The 23,314-nt window shown below is 37.8% G+C and overlaps 1 protein-coding gene across 1 annotated transcript in view; it reads left to right on the top strand.

Moving 5' to 3' along the window:
- The window catches only part of WNT2B (Wnt family member 2B), a 53,004-nt gene that overhangs the window by 15,315 nt on the left and 14,375 nt on the right, over nt 1-23,314 (top strand). The window contains exon 2 of the mRNA XM_026675110.2: nt 19,355-19,575. Within this exon, the coding sequence (XP_026530895.1) occupies nt 19,355-19,575 (221 nt within the window). The remainder of the gene's footprint in view (nt 1-19,354; nt 19,576-23,314) is intronic.

The following is a 23,314-nucleotide window of genomic DNA, read 5'->3' as shown; positions in this document are numbered from 1 at the left end:
CTGTAATTAAAACATTGTCTTTAAACAAAGGATTTCAATAACTCTGGTAGAAGGAAAGAAGGTTCGCTGGGAAACAAATGATGTAAGAATAGGATGACTGAGTTAGTCATTCATAAGAGAGAATTCTGCCTCACACAGATGCATTCAAGTAGAAAGTCCAGTAGAGACTGAGATGTAATTGTAAGTAAAGAAAATATAATTTACACACCCGGCCCAAGATTGGGTTAACTTGTAAAATAATCCAAGTGCCACTCCAATTTCCCACTCCTAATGCCTCCTTGAGCAAAATGTTTTGTATTAGTATGATTTTTCTTTCTTTTTGTACCTTTGACTCTGCCTTGACTTTTGAAAACTACCAGGACAAATCATAATAGGTTTGTTTGTAAAATTTCAGAAGGGGTTTGCCATTCCTCCTTCCTAGGGCTGAAAAAAAGTGGCTGGCTGAGGGTGACATGCAGTCTCTCAGTTTCTACCCTGGTGCCTTAAACACTACACTGGCCCTACTTAACTAAACACTTTTAATTTTCCCACCATATTGGTTCCATCTTTGACAGTACATCTGTGCATCAGAGGTGGGATTTTACAAAATATTTTGAGTTTGGGATATAGTAAGTTAGAAATTTCACATGAAATGAATAAAAAGTACTTTTTGGACTTAGTTGAAGCACAAGCTACATGTTGAACCAAATGGGCCAGACAAAACTTACCCTTGTAATCTTGTTTCTTGCATATACCTTTGACATTTACAGACAAGTAAAAAGATTACTTTTTAAGATTACTTTTTAAGGTAATCTTTACCTTAGAAAGTTGGGGTACAGACAAAAATGGCACAAATACAGCTTGTGGAATGACATATAATCAGGAGAAGAATATACTGAAAAGAAAGGTAATTGATATGAGTAAGCAGGAAGATTCAAAGTCTTCGGGTTTGGTAGTTGTTTCATACACATCTCATACTGTAAATGGCCAATACAAATAACATTCCCACTTCCAAAGCATCATGATGTTCTCACTCTTATCTTACAAAGCATAAACTGACTCTCTATCAAAATGGAGCTCATCTATGTGAACAGTATTAGATATAAAGTATATCCCTCATGGCTGGTGAAGGTTTCCCATGTGGCTGGATTCTGACAGTGGTGAATTCTTCCTTGAAAGAGGGAATGATCCCTCCACCTCTTAGGGAAATAGGGTTTGTTTCCTTCTCAAGAAATTACTGAACAATTGTTATGCTTTCCTCTCAATGAAGTGGATTATGTGGATCCCTTTCAATTCAGTTTCAACCCTGGGCCTAGGACTGAAACAACATTGGTCATGCTTTGACTTCTGATGGAAGTAGGATGACAAGTAGGCAATGCATCCATCCTTGTTCTTAATTTTTCAGCTGTCTCTGGTATCATCAACCATGATATCCTTCTGAGTCGGCTTGGAGTTGAGAGTGTGTGGCAACTCTAATTTTCTAGTACTCCTTCTTGCTCTGAGGCCAGTTCCAATAGGTGTTAATGGGAAGGTGAGAATGCTTTTCAGGGTTCTGCACGGTTTGGTACTCTCTTCTCTCCTGTTTAATCCAATAAAGGAGAATATTTGTAGCTCAAGGTTAAAATGAGGGATCCTTTGTGCTCTCTTAGCTTGCTTGTTTCCTTGCAGATGTTTCATTACCCAAACTAGGTAACATCATCAGTGTTAGTCCTTTTTCACCCACTTTCTTGAGCTATTTTCCATCCAGTCGTACAGTTGATTGGAGATTTGTATTTGACACTGGTAGGTAGGACATGCTGTTGTAAGCATTCATACAGGAAGAAAAGTTGTTCTTTGCTGGAAGTGTGACAGCAGGCAATTTTTTCCATTTGTGTGCTGTCTAGCAATGATGATGTTACTTAGTTTGGATAATGAAACATCAAAATGAAAACAATCAAGCTTATAGAGCAATGACTTCAGTCATTGTTTAATATCTACATGAAGGTGCTGGGCAAGACCTTCTATCATCACTGAGCAAAATAACATCAACACATTGATGTTTCCTAGCTTTACATCTACATCCCCAGCAAACTAAGCAATGTTGTTGTATCCTGTCTTGGTCTCTGAAAGTTGTGGAGTGTTGGATAGGGAACAACAGACTTCAGCTCGACTCTGGGAATTTTTCTTTTTTAATAAAGAGTTTTAACAAAACAATTAAAACATCTTATTTGAGTACAGCATGGTTCCGGGTTATCACATTTCCATACAGACACAATTTCATATACATATTCATCTTATGTATTCAACTTCATATCTTATTTTTTTTCCAACTTCTCACTATTTCTCCCTTTACTTCTCTTAATTTTCTTTTATAGTTATCTCATTTTCTTCTTATTCAATTGTATTTCTTTTACCTAAATTTCTATATCTTTTTATTCATTATACTTATACTTTGTTTACAATTTCATATGTTCTCTTCCAGCATTCTTAAAAAGCAAAATTCCCCCTATGATTGCCAATCGGAGTGCAACACCTTTAAGTCTTATTGTTATTATCATATGAAATCTCATTAAACATTAAATGTGTGCATTCTAAAAATATAACATTCAAATTTCTAATATCTATTTTATATCATGTAAATCTCATCATTCAGACTCTGCTTGGTACTTCCCCTTGAAAATGTAAAAAGAAAAATTCTAAAAACTTAGCAAAAACAATATATATAGTTCTGATGATGATGATGATCAGGCTTTAGAAGCCTGATGATGGCAGATGAGATTCTGCCGAAACGTTGCTACAACTTTAAAAGCACAACTATAATGATGTGGGAAAATACCCGAACAAAGCTGAATACCATACATGTAAGTACCCACGAAAACTTAAGAAAACATATATACATATACATATACATATACATACATATACATATATATACACACACACACACACACACACACACACACACACACACACACACATATATATATATATATATATATATATATATATATATATATATAATATATATATATAAAACATTAGTAAACAAAATAGTTATTCAAATTCATTGTAGTACTGGTATGAGCTTTGTAAATCTTTCATATTTCTTTTTAATATTTATCAATCTTTGAGAACAATTGAAATGTTTCCTTCCCTTCTTCATTATTATGTTAATTATTAATAAACATACCATTGGATAGTCATAGTTTTATCTTATAAATTATTTACTATTAATAAGCAAAATAATTATTTAAATTCATTCTAATAACTGGTATAAATTTCCTTATAAATCTTTCACATTTCTTTTCAATATTTTATCAATCTTTAGAAACAATTACAATGTTTCCCTCCCTTCTTTATTATTGCACTAATTATAAATAAACATACCATTACATAACAATACAGTTTTATCTCATAGATTATTTACTTATTTCATTTCTACCTCATTACAATATTCTACTGTCACAACACTATCTTTTGTACCTTTGCAGAATCCTTACTTTTAACTTAATTTAGCCATTGTCTCTGTGTTTTCTAACTGAGCAAATACCTTTAAACCTAGAACATTTCCCCTTTTTCTTTATTTCCTGCTGTTGTCCCTCATAAGTTCTTTCCCTCTATCTCCCCCCCACCCAGCTTTTCTCATCCCTTTTTTAATACCCTCTCTCTCTAATTTTCCCTTCTGTAGTTTTCTTTTCTGCTTCTCCTTGCTGTTATACTTCTTTTTCAGACTATTTTTCTTTTTGGCTGTTCCCTTTGATCTCAAACTTTTAGCTCCTTTCCCCCTTTTTACCACATTTTGCATTATTTGATCATTGAAAATGGCTTCTTCTTTGTCCCGCCCTTCTTCTTGCTCTTGAAGCTTTTCCTTTTGCTTTTCATAGTTCAGGATCTCCATTTCAAAAAATTCAAATACGAAGCCAAAGGATCTTCCTCCCCTTTCTGCATCTTCTTTCTGTTCTCATCTTCTGACTCATCTTCAATTCCTCCAGGAGTGATGCCATTTTAAACACTTTTGAACAACCACCTGATTGAGTTTAAGTAAGAACAGAAAAAGAAAAAGAAATTAATGCCAAAAACTTTTTTTTAAATCACCAAATGATCCCAGACTGTTCCTTCTTATTTATTTCCTTTACTTTTCCTTTCCGTGGGTTACTGTATCTTCTAATAAGATTTCAGTTACAATGTATCCTTGGGAGTCTTTTCAAAGTTTCACTGTTAATCCTCTTTATTTTTCCAGGTGACACTCCTTTTTTCCATTCTTCCAAGTCCCACCCTTTTGCCTCCACTCTTCTCCTTTTTAGGGCTTTAAAATGACCAAGAAAAAAATCTTTATTCTCCTTTTGACACTTAGATTTCAGCTTAAGGTTGCCTATTAGTGTCAAAATAGATTCATATAAATTTCTTTGCATACCATTTGTAATTGTCAATATAAGCAGAGCCTCCTGATCCAGGAAAGGGTGAAAGAAGATTTGTAAGCGGCGAAGGAGAGAGAAAAGGAGGTTAAAAACCCTTTTTTAACCTCCTTTTCTCTCTCCTTCGCCGCTTACAAATCTTCTTTCAGAAGTATCCCTCTAAGTACTTTTAGATTCAGGGTACCTTGCTTAGATGTTCTCTGTTGTTTAGCCCGGTCTGTCCTGCTTTCCTCTTTGTCTTCCTCTTGCACAATCTTATCCAGTCGGGTTCTTCTTTGAGGTGGCCATTTCTGACCACTGCTGCAACGGCCTTCAGGAAAGGGAGTTTAGACCAGCCAAGGAGGAGAGATGCAGCTCCCCTCCACTAGGCTAGCAATCTTCCCCCTCTTCACCACCTCTACGGGGTGGCTTCAGCCCCAAATTGAAAGGATCGGGGCACTCCAGCTGCAAGCACAGATCGAAAATGCACACGATTTCGGATTTCGGTCTGTTGCTGAAGAAACCCAAACCGGAAGTCCAATTCTGGCAAAATTGAGTGGGTTTGGGTTTGGGTTTGGGGACTACCAGGGATTTATCATTTTTTGGTTATGAATGGGGTAGCTCTGCCTCAGATAGACTGTGTGTGGAATCTGGGACTCTTGCTTAAAGAGTAGGCAAAAACCCTGACCAGGAGGGCCTTTGTACAATTTCATGTTGTGCACCAGCTGTACCCTTTCCTGGATCAGGAGGCTCTGCTTTCTGTCCCTCATGTGTAGGTTGCCTCCTGAATGGATCACTTAATGTGCACTAATGGGACTGGACTTGATAAGAATTTAGAGTCTGCATCTGGTCTAAAATTCAGCAATGTGGGCAGTTATATGCACTCTTTGAGTTGTATTGACTTCCAGCATGCTTCCAGATGCAATTAAAGTGCTGGTAATGATCTATAAAGCTCTACATCTCTTTCCATTTACATCTACCCATCCCATCAGGTCCAAAAGGAGAAGCATGTTATGGGCCCTGTCCGCTAAGGAATAACAGTGTCATCATGCTGGGGACTCTAGTAGTAGAGCCTTTTCAGTAGTTGGACTGAATGGGATGTATGATTGTATTCGCTGCTATGACTATGTTTTGTGTTTAACTGAGCTTTTAGTAATGGTTTTAATATGGTTGTATATTTATTGCATTTATTTATTTATGTTGCAATTTATGTCCAATATTCTATGATAACTTTATCATGCACATGTCATGACAGTTTGAATTGATGCATCTGACAGGAATGTAGCCATTCTGAGTTCTACCAATCAATTTCTTTCCTGGTTCAGACTATTTGGCTAAATAACCATTCTATAGCCAACATCTTTGTCAAATGAAAGCTGTAAATGCTAGGCTATTTGCTGAGATGCAAGATTCATGATGTGTGTGTAATGTTTATTTTGAATTCAACCCTGAAACCACTCAATAATGAGTCCAGTCCAAAAACAAAAATAGTTATAAAGAACAGAGAACATTTCTGGGCATTATTATTTTTTTAAAAAATATTTGACTAATTAAAGCCATGAATGACAATACTTCCAGCTGTTTTCCCTTCCCTCCCCTTTTCCCATCCCATTTTATTCCCGGCAAACAGGTATTTCAGACACCTACAACATTTAGTATAAATAGTAACAAAACAAAGTCATATGCATGTATGATATAGAAATTTCTCCCAAACCATTTCACTTCATTAAGAACATCCAACTGCTTAAACAGTATTTAGCTGGAGCAACAGGGATTCAGCTGAACATGCTGATCCTATTGTTCCATTGGGGTTTGCAGAGCACAGAATGTTGGAAAGAAATTGTGTGAAGAACCCAGAATTCTGTCCATCAATAACACTTTGAAATCAGGAAGGGACCAAATGCATCTTATAAGAGGGACAGTTTGGCAGTACCTCTAAATATTGTGGTCTTCTCTGCTCTTATGCCTCCATTCCTTTCTTAGCAGTTTCATCATTCTGAGGAGAGCTATTGAGGGATTAAAAGAAATTCCAGAAGCTGTGCCTTTTGTGCTTTTCCTATCTTATTTTATTTTTTTAAAATAAAATAAAATAGTTCTATAAGCATAGTTCCTTATAGTTATGAGGTGTGGTTTTCTTTGATGCAATACAAGCATTGCTTACATGATTGGTTTGGGAAAAGTCTTCAGAGTTTGGAGCAGTTTCAAAAGGAGTGCTTGAATCTGTGTTTGAGCAAGGGCTCTATAGTTCTCTAAAACTCTTACCCTTGGGTAAGTATCATCAACCAGAAGCTTTCACAGATGACTTTAATCAGAAAATTCATAAGGGACCACTTTTTTATATAAATTGACCCCAGAGGATTATGGTAATCATTAAAAAAGAACTTTTCAATTTATCATTTTCTATTCATTCTTATTCATGGTCGCTGTCTCTAATTCTTCATATTTTCTTCAGCTCCTACCGCAATTATTCTTCACCCCCTCAAATTTCATGTTTTATTTTACTTTCTTAAATTATTAATTTATAAGACTCCTGACTCCAAAATGACTCTGGGCAGCTTACAATTGGGTAAGTATCATCAACCACAAGTTTTCACTGATGATTTTAATCAGAAAATTCATAAGGGATCACTTTTTTATATAAATTGACCCCAGAGGATTATGGTAATCATTAAAAAAGAACTTTTCAATTTATCATTTTCTATTCATTCTTATACATGGTCGCTGTCTCTAATTCTTCACATTTTCTTCAGCTCCTACCGCAATTATTCTTCACCCCCTCAAATTTCATGTTTTATTTTACTTTCTTAAATTATTAATTTATAAGACTCCTGACTCCAAAATGACTCTGGGCAGCTTACAATTAAGAATATAAATATATAGCGAAGGAGATTATTAGATGCATGATAGACAGAATGGGGGGTGGAATGGGGAGAACTAAAACAAAAAGAGGGACAGAGGGAGAATTCAAAACAAAACAAGCAAAAGAACAAAAATTGGCCTGAAAAGTTATGTTTTCCCTCATAACGGAGAGACCATCCGTGTCTTCAGTAGTTTCCTGAATAGGAAAGTGTGAGAGCTGTACAAATCTTTTTGGGGAGGGAGGAGAGATCATTCCAGAAAGCAGGAATTGTAAAAGACTAGGCATGCTTTCTATTCTTTCAGTTCCCTTTCTATTTGGTCTGTTTTGTCCTCCTGTCTCCATTTTTAGATTTGTTCTTTCTTGCCAAAATTAGGAGTACGGGTCACCTACTTTCTCTGACAATCACATACTGAGAGATGTTTGGATGCATTAGCAGCAAGGCAAAGAGAAGCCAGCTCCATCAGAACTTTCTGAATGCAAGGGAAAAGGCTAGGAAAGTGAGGAACCCACATGATATTCTCCATTCCAACTCCTGCTTTTGATTGACTTGGTTTCTTACACAGGAATTTAAAATGTTGATAATCCATGGATACTAGAATTCCTCCAATGGCCCTGATCAATTTATATCAATTTATATATATATATATATATATATATATATATATATATATATATATATATATATATATATATATATATATATATATTATTCTTAAGTTTTTGCGGGTAATTACATGTATGGTATTCAGCTTTGTTCGGGTATTTTCCCACATCATTATAGTTGTGCTTTTAAAGTTGTAGCAAACGTTTCGGCAGAATCTCATCTGCCATCATCAGGCTTCTGTATTGTGTTCGTCTGTGAGTCAGACTTTTACAGTTGTTTCAGTTTTAAATTTGGGGCTAGCCTACTGCTGTGCCAGAATGGTTTTTTCTTCATCCTGATTGGTTGGGAGTCTTGGTCTGTGTGTTTATTGGTCTTGGAGTTTGCTGTGTTCTACTTGATTGGTGTTTCTAATATCTTCTGTCTGTTTTGTGGCTTTTTTTATGTCTTGATTGGCTGGCAACATTGTGTTCCTGTATTGGAGGCTTTTACTGCAGCTTGGCTCCGAGTAAATGGATGGCTATCATTTGTTAGGAAGCTAGGTTTCATCTGGGTGCCTGGTTGGGGTGTGTTTGAGCTGGAGGTATCAGGGGGGATCTGTTTGTGCCCAGGTGTTTGCCTGGCTAGTGGTGTGGAGATTTTTTTGTTTGTGAGTGCAGGCTTCCAAATAATTGACAGTCTGGTGGAATCATCTCTTCTATTCATGCTTTCAGGTCTTTTTTCAATCTCTATGGCTTCTCTGATAATTCTGTGGCTGGGGTCCAACACATGAAAGCCACAGGTTATAGCATCAACTTCAATGGCACCAAAACCCTAGCCACTATAGAAAACCCCAGCCACAGAATTATCAGAGAAGCCATTCTGGCACAGCAGTAGGCTAGCCCCAAATTTAAAACTGAAACAATTGTAAAAGTCTGACTCACAGACTAACATAATACAGAAGCCTGATGATGGCAGATGAGATTCTGCCGAAAAGGAAAAATTATTCAGTAGTTTTTATATTTCCTCTTTTTGTACATTTATGCACTGTGCCATATGCAAGGAACTGGTAGTGTTTCTAATTCTTGATTGGGTCTTTATGCTCACATACAGGCAGATATGGAACAGGTCTTCTAATACAAAGCAATGCCTGAACAGGTCTTTTAAGTTATTTTGGCCTGTCACTGCAGACAGTAATCATCTCACACAGCATGAAGCTGGCGCTTTGGAAGTAGGGCTTTGTTGGCACAGTGGACTGGGGGAAAAGAAAGCAATCCATGACCTTTCTGTATTCTCTTTCTCAGCTTTATCCTTAAAATAATATTTGCCTCAATTGAGACCCTTGGCAAGAAAAGGGAACAAATGTTTAAATCATTGGCTCTGTAGGTACAATGTAGATGATGATAATAATAATATGATTTAAAATTGTGCCATTGGGAGGTTCTGCCTCTGAACTTTATATGCTCATGTTTTAGCAAAGGAAACAGTTCTCCCTGTAACATATTGTCAATAAACTGTGGATGCCATTTCCCAAACTTTAAAATATCTTTCAAAGTTGGCATTCACCCACTTGTGTCAAACAGTTTTTGAATGGCACAGATGCTTCTGTGTCAAGATTTCTGTTTGATAAACAAGCCATCCAGAATGAGATGAGGAGTTGAATTGGTGCTATAGAGATAGCCAATTATAAAACAAAGAGCTTGAAAAGATCAAAGAATAATACAAGTTGGAAGAAGTCATTTAAGCCATCAGCATTTGGTACAGGGAATGATGGTCATTGTTATTTTTTTTTCTTGCAAGCTAGACAGACTGAGATTGTTAATATGATCTTCTAACACTGCATTTAACATTACCTTTGTAACATCCATTACATTGGGGGTGTCAAACTCAAGGCCTGGGAGCCAGATGGGATGCTTAAATCTGGCCTGCGGGACCGCACTAGAAACAGGAAAGGACTGGCCCGTGATGCCTCTGGCAGTGAAAACGGAGCTTGGGAGGAGGCCTGTGTATCCCCTGAGCTCAGTTTTCACTGGCAGAGGGAAGTAGGAGGCCGTCACAGCTGAAAACAGAGTTTGGGAACCCTTTTTCTCTGGCAAAGCTCTTGGGCCACTACAGACACCCCCAACATGAGTGACATCAAACTGGCCACACCTGTCCTGGCCATGCCCACCCTGGCCCCCAAGGTCAAATACAACTCTGATGCAGCCCTTAATGAAATCAAGTTTGACAGCTCTGCATTACACCATGAACTAGATAGAAAAAAAGAGTGAGCCTTATTGGTGGCAGTCTGCATTAATTACTCAGTTAATGTTATCTAGCATTCAGAAATGAACTATTATAGTCAAAGAGAAAGATCCTGAATTGTTTATCATGTGTCCATCATGGCTTCATCATATTTTTCATAGTAAACCTGATACACTCAGGGTTGCTACTGATTTACTCTGCTTCCCCAGAAACTCCAGTCAAATTAACCTGATGATCCCAAGATCAACCTGATGAATGGGTAAAAAGGACATGTGTTTAATGATTCTGGATAGTTATTCATTGAAGAAACAAAGCAAAATGTTTGGATTCCACACACCTAGAATTTTAAGCACTTCTAGGACTGAATCAATTCAGATTTGTGGGTCTCTCAGCACAAGCTTAGGTGAAAATATTGTTCTCCTGGATATGACATTTTGAACTGATATATGAACAGATATATTCATATATACTATTACAAAGGCACAAATTAAATAATATTTCTAAGAGGTGTGTCACATGTAAACATATGTACTATACTTCTAGATGTGGGAATATCTATTTCAAGGGAGAAAATTAGCTGAAGAACACAAATATGGCAGAATATTCTAATATTCTGCAAGTAAGAGCAGAATAAATATTACAAGTGTTATTTATAATGAACATTGCATAAAGAGAAAAAAAATGTCCAAATGCATCTACCAAATGAATTATTTCAGTACTTGGAAATTTCATTCACAGTTTAAAGTTGTTGCCTGCTTAAAGAATTCAGTCAGATTGGTTCTAAATAAACCAGTAAAATTATTAGTGAAATAAGTGTTCACTTGCACATGATTGAGCAAGGATTCTTTGGTTTTAGATTTTGCATGTATGTGCTGCAGCATGTTGTAGCATGGAAAAGTATATTTGGCTGCATGGGAACAGAAGGGAAGGAAGACAATTAAAGAACTATTGTTTTGAGATGCCTTGTCATTAAAAGAAAAAGTGAAGATGGAGATGGAAAGCAAACTGAAACTGAAGAAAGCTGGAAAAAAAATAGATATGAAAGTCAGAATGACTGAAAAATGCCAGGCATAAAACAAATTAGTGTAAACAAAGAACTGAGAAATGGAAGGGACAAAAGACGCTGAGGAGACACTGGTAAAAACTATTGTAAGATAAATCAAGAAACCTTGGATAGGAGAAAAATGTGCTTACAGACAAGAGAAAATTCAGAGTTGCCAAATGACAAACAGCTGCCATCATGCCATGCTGTCTCAGGAATTCCCACATCTTAAGGTTGCCAAAGTTGAGAAATATTGGTTTAAACTATGCATTTTTCCCATAGGCTTCTAAATCTATAGACAGCATGGAGCAAAGGGACCTGACAAGCCAAAATCTTGTTTCAATAGCTTGATAATTGTTCAAAAGAAGAAGAATGGCCATCCTTTAGTGCCAGAAGGATGGATTTTTTTTCATTTTTATTTTCAAAGGGAATGAAAAGTGGCCTGCAAAGTTAAACATAGTTTCTCTTCCTCAAGTTAAATTTTTTAAAAAAGTTTTAAAAATAAAAATGGCTACATGTATATGCACCTTACCTTTATACGTACTATATTATGAAATTATTTAAACAATATTTAAGCACAATTCTAAAAATACAGAAACCTAAACAGGTAAAGCAAAATGAAGCAAATAATAAATAAATAACTGTAGGAGCAGCACTGCCGGCTGTATTTTCAGAGTTTAAGCTTACTTTCTAGGGGAAAATTTTGAACTTTACAAGTTTCTAGATCTATTTTCTTTGCATTAGAAAATTATTGGAAAGATTGCTGGTTCCATCATTTCAAGACAATGGTTTTGTATTCCTTAATGATGTCATCTGGATTTCTGAAAATGAATAGCTGGAAAAAAAAGTATCAGTAAAGAAGCAGCTTATTCCATATCTTAATTATTTATAAAATAATTAGAAATATTAGAGGAAGAGCACTTTTATTTGCAGAGTATTGCCTCATAATTTCCAGGGTTCTTCTCTGTTGTTTAAATTAAAACAAATCTTTACTCTGGTTTATGGATGGAATCAGGAGTTCCATTCTGGTTTTTCTAGGTCATAGAAGAACAAGGGTTTCTGCAATTTTAGCCATGGCTGCATTTGGCTGAAAACATCCATTCACCAGAATAGTTTTCCATAGCACACATGTAACCATGTGAGTCTGACATTCTTCTAAGTGGTGAGAATTTTACCGCACATTTACAGACAGTCCAGAAGCTAGGGAATAACAAAATTCTCCATATCACTTGGCAGGATATCATAGGCAATCTTCTTTTCAAGTGGTTTTCATACACACTTTGTGGTAAGCTCCCACTAAGTCCATGGTAAAATAGGGTCAGTCTAGCTTTTACTGACCTGGAGCCAAAGAATCAAGAAAACATTTGGTTTCTACCATTACACAACAGAGCTTGGTCCAAAGAAACTATGGAGTTGTTGCATTAAGCTTCTTTTCCTAGGGTCATGACTGAATTCCATGGTCCCCACTCCAAAGTTTTGCTTCACATTTGACAACAGACTGCCTTCTAAAGCCTCTTGTGTCCTGTCTTTTCTCTTGAGCAATTGATCAGCCTGCTTGTGAAAATAATGCATGTTAGCCAAAACAGATCTCATTTGCCAAGGATGTGGGGAGCAATGTTTATTATCCACCATGCCAGCCCTAGATGACCTCAACGTTTCATCAAGAGTTGAAACAAAATATTTTAAGAGGAGAAAAATAATGGGACTTTGTCTGTATTCACAGATCTTTCATAAGGATGTGAGCTATCTTCATGACTAATACAAATGATAGCAGATGGTGTGGGAGACAGTGAAATACAGCCATATAGCCCTTTTTTATTATTATCATTAAAGGGAGGGTCTTAATTCCAGTCTAGGAACTCAAAACATTTGAACTCTACCCAAGACTTTCATTTTTTTCAGCCAGAAACACAGCTTTAGAGATATGGTGTATGATAGCCTTACACATAGAAAAAATATTATAACAATATTACTTTCTGTCTGGTGTGAAAAAAGAAGTTATTTGATCGATGTGGAGAATTCCATACTTGACACAACTGTTTATTTATTTATTAACAATTTTTAAATCCTCAGCGGGAGACATTCTCATCTTTTATATGGAAGTCCAGAGAATACATACAATAAACAAAACAATGAAGATTTATTAATCTAAAGCAGGAATCATATGTACAATATCTTGGGAAAAAATCCTAATGAAATCAGGTTTTTAATGCCAAATAACTTTTCCTAAGACTGTGTTATACATGTACAATGTGTCACAATTTCTTAAGAACTACTGGAAAGATGATAGTCCCTGAATGAAATACGTATCTGGCAAAGTGGCAAGAAACTCTTGGTTCAGTTTCAAACCCTAACTGAAATGTAGAGTATCTTTCAGAATTGCTGGCAAGAAACATTGAGGCAATTTCCATGCAATGCCATGAAGCAATAGGCGATGTAAGCAAGTCCTTTCCATGTGTAGACAAACTTATGGAGCAATGTGATAATACATTGTGAGACTTATTATATTTTATTTGGGGGTCCCATTTCTGTCACATGTAAGAACATTTCATCTTATTTTTATGTAAAATAAAAACCACATTTTCAGCAATGCAGCCGGAATACTCAAATTGAAGCAACCCATTAAATACATAAGGGTTTTAAAAATCTAATATTGGTATGGTTGGCTCATAATTTTGGAATTTCTTAAGCTGATACCTACAATGAATTTGCAGAATCTTAAGCACAGAGAACAAAGTCATGCCTTTTAAAACCCACTGTTATAGTCCAACTGCACCAGAATACTTTGCTTTTTAATCCTGTTGAGAAATGTTGCTCTTTAATTTCCAACATCAATTTATCAAAAGATACATGTTGTTTTGACCTGGGATAATTTTGTGTCTAAGCTGTACAAAATTATTAGCGATGTCCTGTTCTTTAACCATTCAGTATAAGATCAACATGTTAGCAATTCAAATTTAATCCAAATCAGAACATATCTTGACACACACAAAGTTTCTGTTCCTGTTGGAAGAATCATTCAGATACTTAACATATGAAAATATTTGCCTGTTCTACTTGCTACACTGTCAGCTAGAAAAAGTGAGGTCTGATCATAGAATGATCTGGAACTAAAAACTAAAATATTGTTCTTTAAGAAATCCAGAATATGAGAGTTAGATTTTACAGTATTAATTTATCACAGAAATGACATAACATAACATCAGAGGTGGATTGGACTGGTTCTGGCGTAGCAGTAGCAGAAATTTTGAGTAATTTGGAGAATGGGCAAATACCACCTCTGGCTGGCCCTGCCCGCTCGCCCTGCCTGGCTGCTTGCCCACTTGCCTCCTCACTGCTCACCCTGCCCACTCACCTGCTTGCCTCACCCCACCCAGTCACTCCTCATCTTGCCTTGTTTGCATTGACCACACAGTCTCTGCAGCTTGCCTGTACTCCCACATGATGCCTCGGCCCAACTGAGCGGCTCTCATCTGCCTGTCTGGGTAAGTAAGCCTGTGAGTCATGGCCTAGCTAGCTGCCCCAACTTTCATTGCTGCCTGCCTTCCCTACTCCCCTCCACACAGTACGCAGCCCCGCCATGCTTCCCTGCCTTCCCCACAGCCTTCCTGGTGGTCCCCTTGGCCAGGCTCACTTGCCTGACTTCCCTACTCCCTTCCACATAGCCCGTGGCCCCACAATGCTTGCCTGCCTTCTTTGTGGGGAAGGGAAGTGACTGGGCTGCCACTGCCTTTCATTGGGGTGCATGGAACAAGACAGAGCGCCTCCAGCCATCTCTTCTCTTCATCCTTCTCTTCTTCTCTTTGTGGACAGAAGAGTTCCCCACCTACCACTGCCCAGAGATGCCCTTGTTTTCCCCAAATTCCCTAAGCAATTATTTGCCTACCTGATGTCCAGCTCTGTCGCATTTCTTGCCATCATGTGCAGGGAAAGGAACGTTTGTGTGGGGCTAAAAAAAAGTTTAATCAATCAATTATAACTTCTTGCAAAAGAAAAAGATTTCGTGAAGTTGGAATTGATTGAGTGATATTTTTTTTTTTAGCCCCACACAGACTTTCGTTTCCCTGCACATGATGGTAAGAAACGGGACGAGCTCAGGGGTGGGATTCTACCAGTTCGCACCTATTTGCTAGAACTGGTTGTTAACATTCTAAGCAGTTCGGAGAACCAATTGTTAGAAGAAATTACTGGCCTAATCCTGTAAGGAAGGCAGGAAGGAAACATTCTGGTGTTGCTTACAGAAACTGCCTCTCCGTTAACCCTTATTACATTCCTGGCAGGACTAGACTTCCTGTCTCTGGAACTTCTCTGGAGTTTTTTCCCCTCCTTTACTGGTACTTTGCTTGTGTGGAGTGACCATTGAAAAAAGTGACTTATGACCATTTTTCACACTTATGACTGTTGCAGCATCCCCACAGTCTTGAGAGGCCAGGCGAGGATATGCGTGCCTTGATATGAGTGATATTGAATTGGCCACGCCCAGCCAATAACATGTCCACCCAGTCACATGACCACCAAGCCACACCCACCCCCTAAGCCACATCCACAGAACCAGTTGTTAAAAGATTTGAATCCCACCCCTGGACGAGCTGGACATCAGGTAGGCAAAGAATTGCTTGGGAGAAACGAGGGCATCTGGGCGATGGTGCATGGGAAAGTTCCATGGTGTGGCCCAGGACATAGCAGGCAAAATGGGCAACAGAGAGGCCAACACAAGGTAAAGAGGAACAAAACAGCCCCATCGCATCACACCCTCTTCTGCCACCAAGCAAGGCCAGCCGTGCGTGGACTTTCCTTCACCCATGCTGTTTCCCACCATTCCACGCTGTCCGGGAGGCAGGCTGCTTGTCTGCACTGCTTCCCGCACTTACTGGACACTTGCTTCTGAGACTTGAATGCTCTCCATCTTGCCAATGGCTTCCTGGCTTTTGAAATCCAGTGCCATTTCTCTTGGTGCAGAGCCAGAGCACTCTTGAAATCCAAGAGTGCTGGATTTCAAAAGCCAAGGAGCTCAGTGCTATTAAGAGAAGAAGCACCAGGAAGCCATTGGCAAGTATCACAGGGCATTGCTGGAGCTCAAGGGGCTGGCCTTCCCCTTTACCACCAGCAGCAGGAGGAAGGTAAGGGCAAGGTAAAGCCAAACTTCTGCCCAGGCAAGAGCTGCTGGCGGGGCTGGGCAAGGCTGCAGGGCAATCCTGGCTGGAATCTCCCATCCCTTCGTTTGTAAATCTCCCCAAAAGAGGAAGAGGATGAAGTTCTACCATCATCCCACTGCCGTTTCTGGGCAACGTGGGCCAAGCATGATCATCCCTTCATACACTGTCTTTGGGAGACTGTCAAGGAGCACCTGGTAGGCTCAGGTTTGGCTGTCTCATGAGGCAGCTTTGGCTGCCGGTGCTAGGATCACTGCTCAGGGGATGCAGCTAGGCTCCAAAGTTAAATGCTTCCTTTTCTTGCAAGTGCATACAAACATCATTAAAGGGAGAAATGGTAACTCCAGCCACCAGAAAAACTGAGAATGAAAACAATGTATTCCAGTTAAATTAGAAGTGGTTCTTTGGGAAGGATCTGTGAAAATTTTGGAATATTGCAATAAGGTCCAAGAAAAAGGATTATAAAGCAGAAAGATTTAATTAAAGGAGAAGAGACCCGCTAACTGGCTGCTTTGAAAATGCCTTTCAAATGTGTTTTCAAATGTAGGATTGGAAATATTTGCTTGACTGTATGTTTTAATGTTCAAAAAGAATAATCTTTATCAGTATAAGCAGAGATGTATTCTTCAAGCTGTAATGCATTTTGCAAAAATCATTATGGTAAACATCATTTGTAGGACATCATTTCTCACCAAAGATGCAATTTAATGGGGAGTAAAGTAAGATTTTATACAGGCAAGAAAAAATGTATAGAATAGTTGGTGCCTGGCTCAAGTGGAAGTAACTGTGAGACGGATCTGTGAGATGGAAACTTATCAAACAGATCCAACCTAGAAACAAGAAGAAATTTCCTGACAGTGAGAACAATTAATCAGAGAAATGGGATGCCTTCAGAAATTGTGGGTATACCATCACTGGAGGTTTTTAAGATGAAATTTGTCCAAAATAATAGAATAGAATAGAATAGAATAGAATAGAATAGAATAGAATAGAATAGAATTCTTTATAGAATTCTTTATAGAATTCTTTATTGGCCAAGAGTGGTTGGTCACACAAGGAATTTGTCTTGGTGCAAATACTCTCAATTAATGATAGTCATAGGGTACAATAAGCAATCAAATCATACTAGGAAACAGTCAATATAAATTGTAAGAATACAAGCAGCAAAGTTACAGTCATACAGTCACAAGTGGGAGGGGATGGGTGATAAGGAGTGATGAGAAGATTAACAGTAATAGTAGTGCAGACTTTGTAATAGTTGAACAATGTTAAGGGAATTATTTGTTTAGCAGAGTGATTGCTTTTGGGAAAAAAACTGTTCTTGTGTCTAGTTCTTCTGGTGTGCAGTGCTCTATAGTGTCGTTTTGAGGAAAGGAGTTGAAACAGTTTATGTCCGGGATGTGAGGGGTCTGTAAATATTTTCACAGCCCTCTTTTTGACTTGTGCAGTATACAGGTCCTCGATTGAAGGCAGGTTGGTAGTAATTGTTTTTTCTGCAGTCCTAATTATCCTCTGAAGTCTGTGTCTGTCCTGTTGGGTTGTAGAACCAAACCAGACAGTAATAGAGGTGCAGATGATAGACTCAATAATTCCTGTGAAATTGTGGGTATACCATCACTGGAGGTTTTTAAGAAGAAATTTGTTCATAATAGTATAGGGTCTCATGCTTTAGCAGGGGTTGGACTAGAAAACCTCCAAGGTCCCTTCCAACTCTGTTATTCTTTATAAATCTCTCCACTTAGTGTTACCAAGAGAATGATGATAAACACAATTTGGAAATGTACATCAGGTCTTCTGATAGCAAGATCTCATCTTATTGGCTAGTATCAAAGGGAAGACGACTTTCAAAAAGCTTCCTCTCTCATCATAACATGCAATATGAAGCAAGGTGTGGCGGGGAGAGGGAGGGGCAGGGAGAGGCCAGGTGAGGCACCCCTTGATGTGAGTGACATTGAGTTGGCCATGCCCACTCAGTCATATGATCACCCAGCCATGACCACAGAACTGGTAGTAAAAAAATTGAATCTCACCACTATATAACATCATAACATAATACAATGCATTTGCTTATTAAGGACAAAAGCCATATATTCTCTGGGAAGAGAAGAGAAGTCTAAGATCATTGATCTCATTTCCTTTTCAAATATCAATAGATTTAACTGTTTCATTAAAAATGAGCCCAATAATTATTTGCATGTTTCTTCTTGTTATTATACTTCAGAAGAGTTCTTGGTGAAACTTAATATAGTGATTGTATCAGAAAGTGCCCCGCTGTCATTGCCACAAAATTATATCCAAGTGTAAGGCCATAATTCTTTTAAGATCAGATACATTTTTCCCACTCTCCTTCAAGTTTATTTCCTCAATTTTTAATCCCATAATCATAGAATGAGAAGAGACTACAAGGATCATTTTGCCCAACCTGGAATGTGCAGAAAACCAATTTCCTCCATCTTTTTGTAGAATTGTTGCAAGTTTGAGAAGCAGCTTATTAGTTCCAGTTTCCAGGTCATTATTAAAACTATTGAATAATACTGCCCTCAAGAAAAATCCCAGCGGAAACCCACTATTAATGCTTTGCATCCTGATATAGAGCCATGAATGTTGACTTTCTGAGCATTTGGTTAGCCAATCATTTACGGATCCATGTTATGACAGTACTATCACACTTTCAGCCTGGCAATGATAATATCATGTGGAATTAAAGATTGACATAATCGTGAATAATCTTGTTAACAAACATTTAAAGATATAAGCTTACATATGGATTTCAAAATATTACCTTTTTAAAGTTTTCTGTATTGCCATTGCAAAACATTTTGTTGTTGATTATTGTCTTGTTAACTAGATAAATGTGTCTCCTACATGCAACTATATTCATAAAATTTTAACTGCTTCAGTGTTGGTATACTTAAATTTATCTTTATGCAGTGAAAAAAGTGGGATAAAATAGCATTAGAGAAATGTGTTTTGACAGGAAACTATGAGCAGTTTGTGCCAGACTGAGAAAGAAAATGGAAGCATTAAGGAAGTCTGTAGCTACCTATTCATTTCATTCATTAATAGCATTAACTGTTTTATTGAGTACTGATGATTTCACAGACATTATTTATATCCCTACAGGTATATTGGGGCCCTGGGCACAAGGGTGATCTGTGATAACATACCAGGACTAGTCAATAAACAGCGGCACCTGTGCCAGAGTTACCCAGATATCATGCAATCCATAGGGGAAGGAGCTAAAGAGTGGATTCGGGAATGCCAGCACCAATTCCGTCACCATCGTTGGAACTGCAGCACTTTGGACAGAGACCACACCGTTTTTGGCAGAGTCATGCTCCGAAGTAAGTCCCTTTATCAGTTTAGAGAGATAAGGCAGTATGAATTTCCCTCTCTTCCCTTCCCTTCCCTTCCCTTCCCTTCCCTTCCCCCCTCTCTCTTTGTATATGCATTATCTTTCTCTCTCTTCTGCTATATGCTAAATAAATAAATAGATCATTATCTTTCTTCAATGTTGCTTTGATTTTACATTTGTAATAAAAATGTGGGGATGCTGCATTGCTTTAATTTTGTTCTTGGGCACAAAAATTTAATATCAAGTGTTGTAGTAAAACAACTAGTCCCTCCTCCTCCTGTTTTTTCCCCACTGATAAAATTGCTTTCTGAGCTAGACTTTCTCAGAATTCTTTTCCATCGGTGTTCATCCAGATGCCTTGGATAGCCTCACAAACATGTTATGATGGGAACTACCCTTCCCTGCTTTCTTCTCTTAACATCGGTTAAGGTCTATGTCTGCAGAAGATGTAGCTCTCATCTGTTGATAAATTTGTACTTTTGAACTTTAACTGTTTTAGAAAGCCCTCGAAGCTGGTGATCATTAGAGGAGAAAGCCTCTCTTAATCAAAGCTTTTATACAACAGCTTAGAAATACTGATTGTTCACTCCAAACTCTTTAGCCATTAGTTAAAATCAGCAAACCTTAAGACTTAGTTAACAGTTGATTCTAGTTAGAAAAGGTTGGTAATGATAGATTCAGATAGTGACTTGTTACAGTTCTTAAGGCACAACTGGCATATTTAGGTTTAAATGGAAAATAAATTCACTGAAGCTGATTATGTTTTATCATGTGAAGGGCTTTTAAGGAAAACTTTGCAGTACGGTGGAAATGTTGTAATGAGGAATTCTTTACTCTATTCACTCAGAAGTCCTGTTATATTCAGTGAGATTTACTTCCATGAAGAACTGTAACCTTCTTTTAATCAGAAATGGCCCAACTTTTTTGAAGAAATTGCTTTTCTCACTGCATAAAATACAGGATTGGCACCAAGTTTTATCACTTGTTTACAAGCTTACAGAGTTTAAAGTTTGCCCTCTTGAAATTGTAAACAACAGAGCTTGGAGTAGTTCTTCAAGATTAAAATACAGTGTTTTCTTTATTTAGTAAATTTGATTATTTGATTGCAAGAACCTAAATTTTAATATTTGAGATCAACACAATTTTAATAATTGGACAAATTCAATTCTGAATTCTGATCCCAAGATACCTGGAATGCCTCAGGTTTGGGAAGAAAAGTAGTATGTGCAAATTTGCTCCAATTCATTAAATATTTTTTTATTCATCATTTTGATTGGTGGTCCACCTTTCTACTCAGCTCAGCCCCCAAGATAACTGACAGTAATTAAAATATAGACTACAAATGAAAACTACAAACAAATGCAAACAATAAATTTAAAAGTCCAGAAAGGAGCTATTCTTAAAACAGAGAACATTTTCCATTCTATTTTCTGTATGATTGAAAACAAACCAGGCAATAATGGCAACTAAAATTCTAATTGACTTAAAAAATGAACTAAAACCAGAATGAAGAAAGACAAAAACCTGATTAGAAATTTAAGAGAAGTGGAAATATGAAGGTTTGCTGCACTGCCACCAAACAAAAAGCCCATGTCACAGAGTTGATCTCCCTTGTAATGGAGGAATTTAGTCAGTGTTAACATAGTTTTCTTATTTTTATTTTAGAATACACATTGGGGTCATGTGCAGGGAAAAAAATCACTTCAAAACATGGAGAATGAGCATACTTTGAATTATCCTTCTTTCACAGCTTGAGATTATCCTTCTTTCACGCCTGAAAAGGTGTGCACATGTGTTTTTATGTCTTTATGTTTTCAATTGATGAAACTTCTTGGATAAGAAGCAAAACATCTTATTTCTCAAAAACCTTTAAAAAAGGTTTTGCCTTTAAAAAAAAAGCGCCTTTGAGACAACTATGATCTGGATTACCGAGAATTTCCCCAGGCATGTTTTTATATAGTCAACTTTTCAATGGAAAACATGCTCCCAATCTCTTGGCTTTCTGCAAAGGGGTCAAAACCTGTTTGGGTAGCCATATGTGTGGGACACAGGGGCTCACAAAACTGTGTGACTGGCTGTCCCATGAGAAATCCCCACCCCAGTCTGTATTAACAACTGCTAACCTCCCCATCTTGGAACTCTTCATCTTTTGTATTTTTATATCATTGCTTTATATTTTTAATTTTTTTTAAAAAAATCTGTTTTTAATGCTTAATTAAAAACCAGAATAACACTTGCACCAATGAAAATCATCCCATTTGACATGAGGTGATTAAAAAAGCAGCTACTGAGTCAACTCTAAGCATTTGGGGGAAATGATGATTATCTCTCCAGTCTGAGTTATGGGATAGAATCCAACTTGACTGTCCTGATGAAGAAGGAATACTTGCTTGATAGTTTAGCAGCTTCTAATACCATCAATCATGGCAGCTGTGAAACAGCTTCTGCCCGTCTGAGAGAATAGCATTGAAAAATCATAGAACAGTTTTCTAACAGGCTTAGTACGAAGACACACTTGAGTGTGGTCACAGGGGGATCTGAAGCAACACATCATTTGTATGGATGACACCAAGCTAAATATCTCTAGATCAAGACAACTTGAACACACCAGGTTAGGTGGGGTAGGGGTGGAAAGCATAAAAAAGATGAAAGAAGGAAAGTTTCTAAATCCAAAAACAAAGGTATTCCCTGCTATGCTTGGAGTTTCACACTTTAGGGCAGGGGTGTCAAATTCAAGGCCCGTGGGTCAGATCCGGCCTGCAATGTGGTTGGGTCATGGGGCCATCCTGGTCTACCCAATGCAAAGAGGAAAGATCAGCCCAGTCTACCCAGTGCGAAGAAAGATCAGGCCAGCATAGCTTCAGCCCAGTTTACCCAATGCAAAGAGGAAACATGCTAGATGTAAGCCTTCGTTTGTACACGTTGGAATTCTAGCAATAAACTATATTACTCACAGGATTTGTTGTGAATAGGTACATTTATTTTCGCTCGTTTTCCTTCAAACATGGCAACAACGGATATACCGGATAAAGTCAGCACTGAGATCATTCGTCTCTCAGCGCAATTTATCATGCAGCCCCACCCTATGCAGCTAACTAACATCCGCCCTCCCCATTAGTCCTACACGCCTCCACCCCGCAACTTTAAATGCAACTAATTACCAAAGAGAATGTGGTTTAATTCCCAGGTTGTGCCGCAACTTCCCCAATGATTGTTTGTGTTTCGTTTCGGGTAATGAGAGGAGTTGGAGTAATAAACCTTCTCCCACCCCATCTTGTTTGCATGTTCGTGCTGATACGAGATAAGTTGAACTGGGATGGGATCTTCAAAAGTAAGAGACGTTTTCCGATCAAGTTGATATATTGTAAACGGCAGGATCGGACTTTCATTCCCCAATCAAGATAATGTGTCGGGATTCACTTCAGGAGATAAACCGGTCAACTCTTTGAAGCCCGACAGGCGGCCCCCTCTACCATTGTTCTTTCTGTAACAGAAAGGTTATTATTAGTTACATGTATACATCGTATTTCATCCCTCCCACCCGGTTTGGTAGGGTTTTTTATATGGAACTGTCATCTCAAACGAGATGCCGATATATCTGTATATGGTATCCATGATGCATCAGCTAATGGGTAACCTGTCCACTGGACTAAATATTGCAAGACTCCACGTCTACGATGTGAATCGAGTATTTCATTGATTTCGTAATGGTCATCACGGACTGGTCC

Source organism: Notechis scutatus, chromosome 3 (genome assembly GCF_049901735.1).
Source record: "Notechis scutatus isolate UNSWTSFEM ecotype Mainland chromosome 3, rNotScu1.2, whole genome shotgun sequence".
NCBI lineage: Eukaryota > Metazoa > Chordata > Lepidosauria > Squamata > Elapidae > Notechis > Notechis scutatus.
The sequence above is the reverse complement of the archived record's forward strand: the minus strand, read 5'-3'. Positions and strand labels throughout refer to the sequence as shown.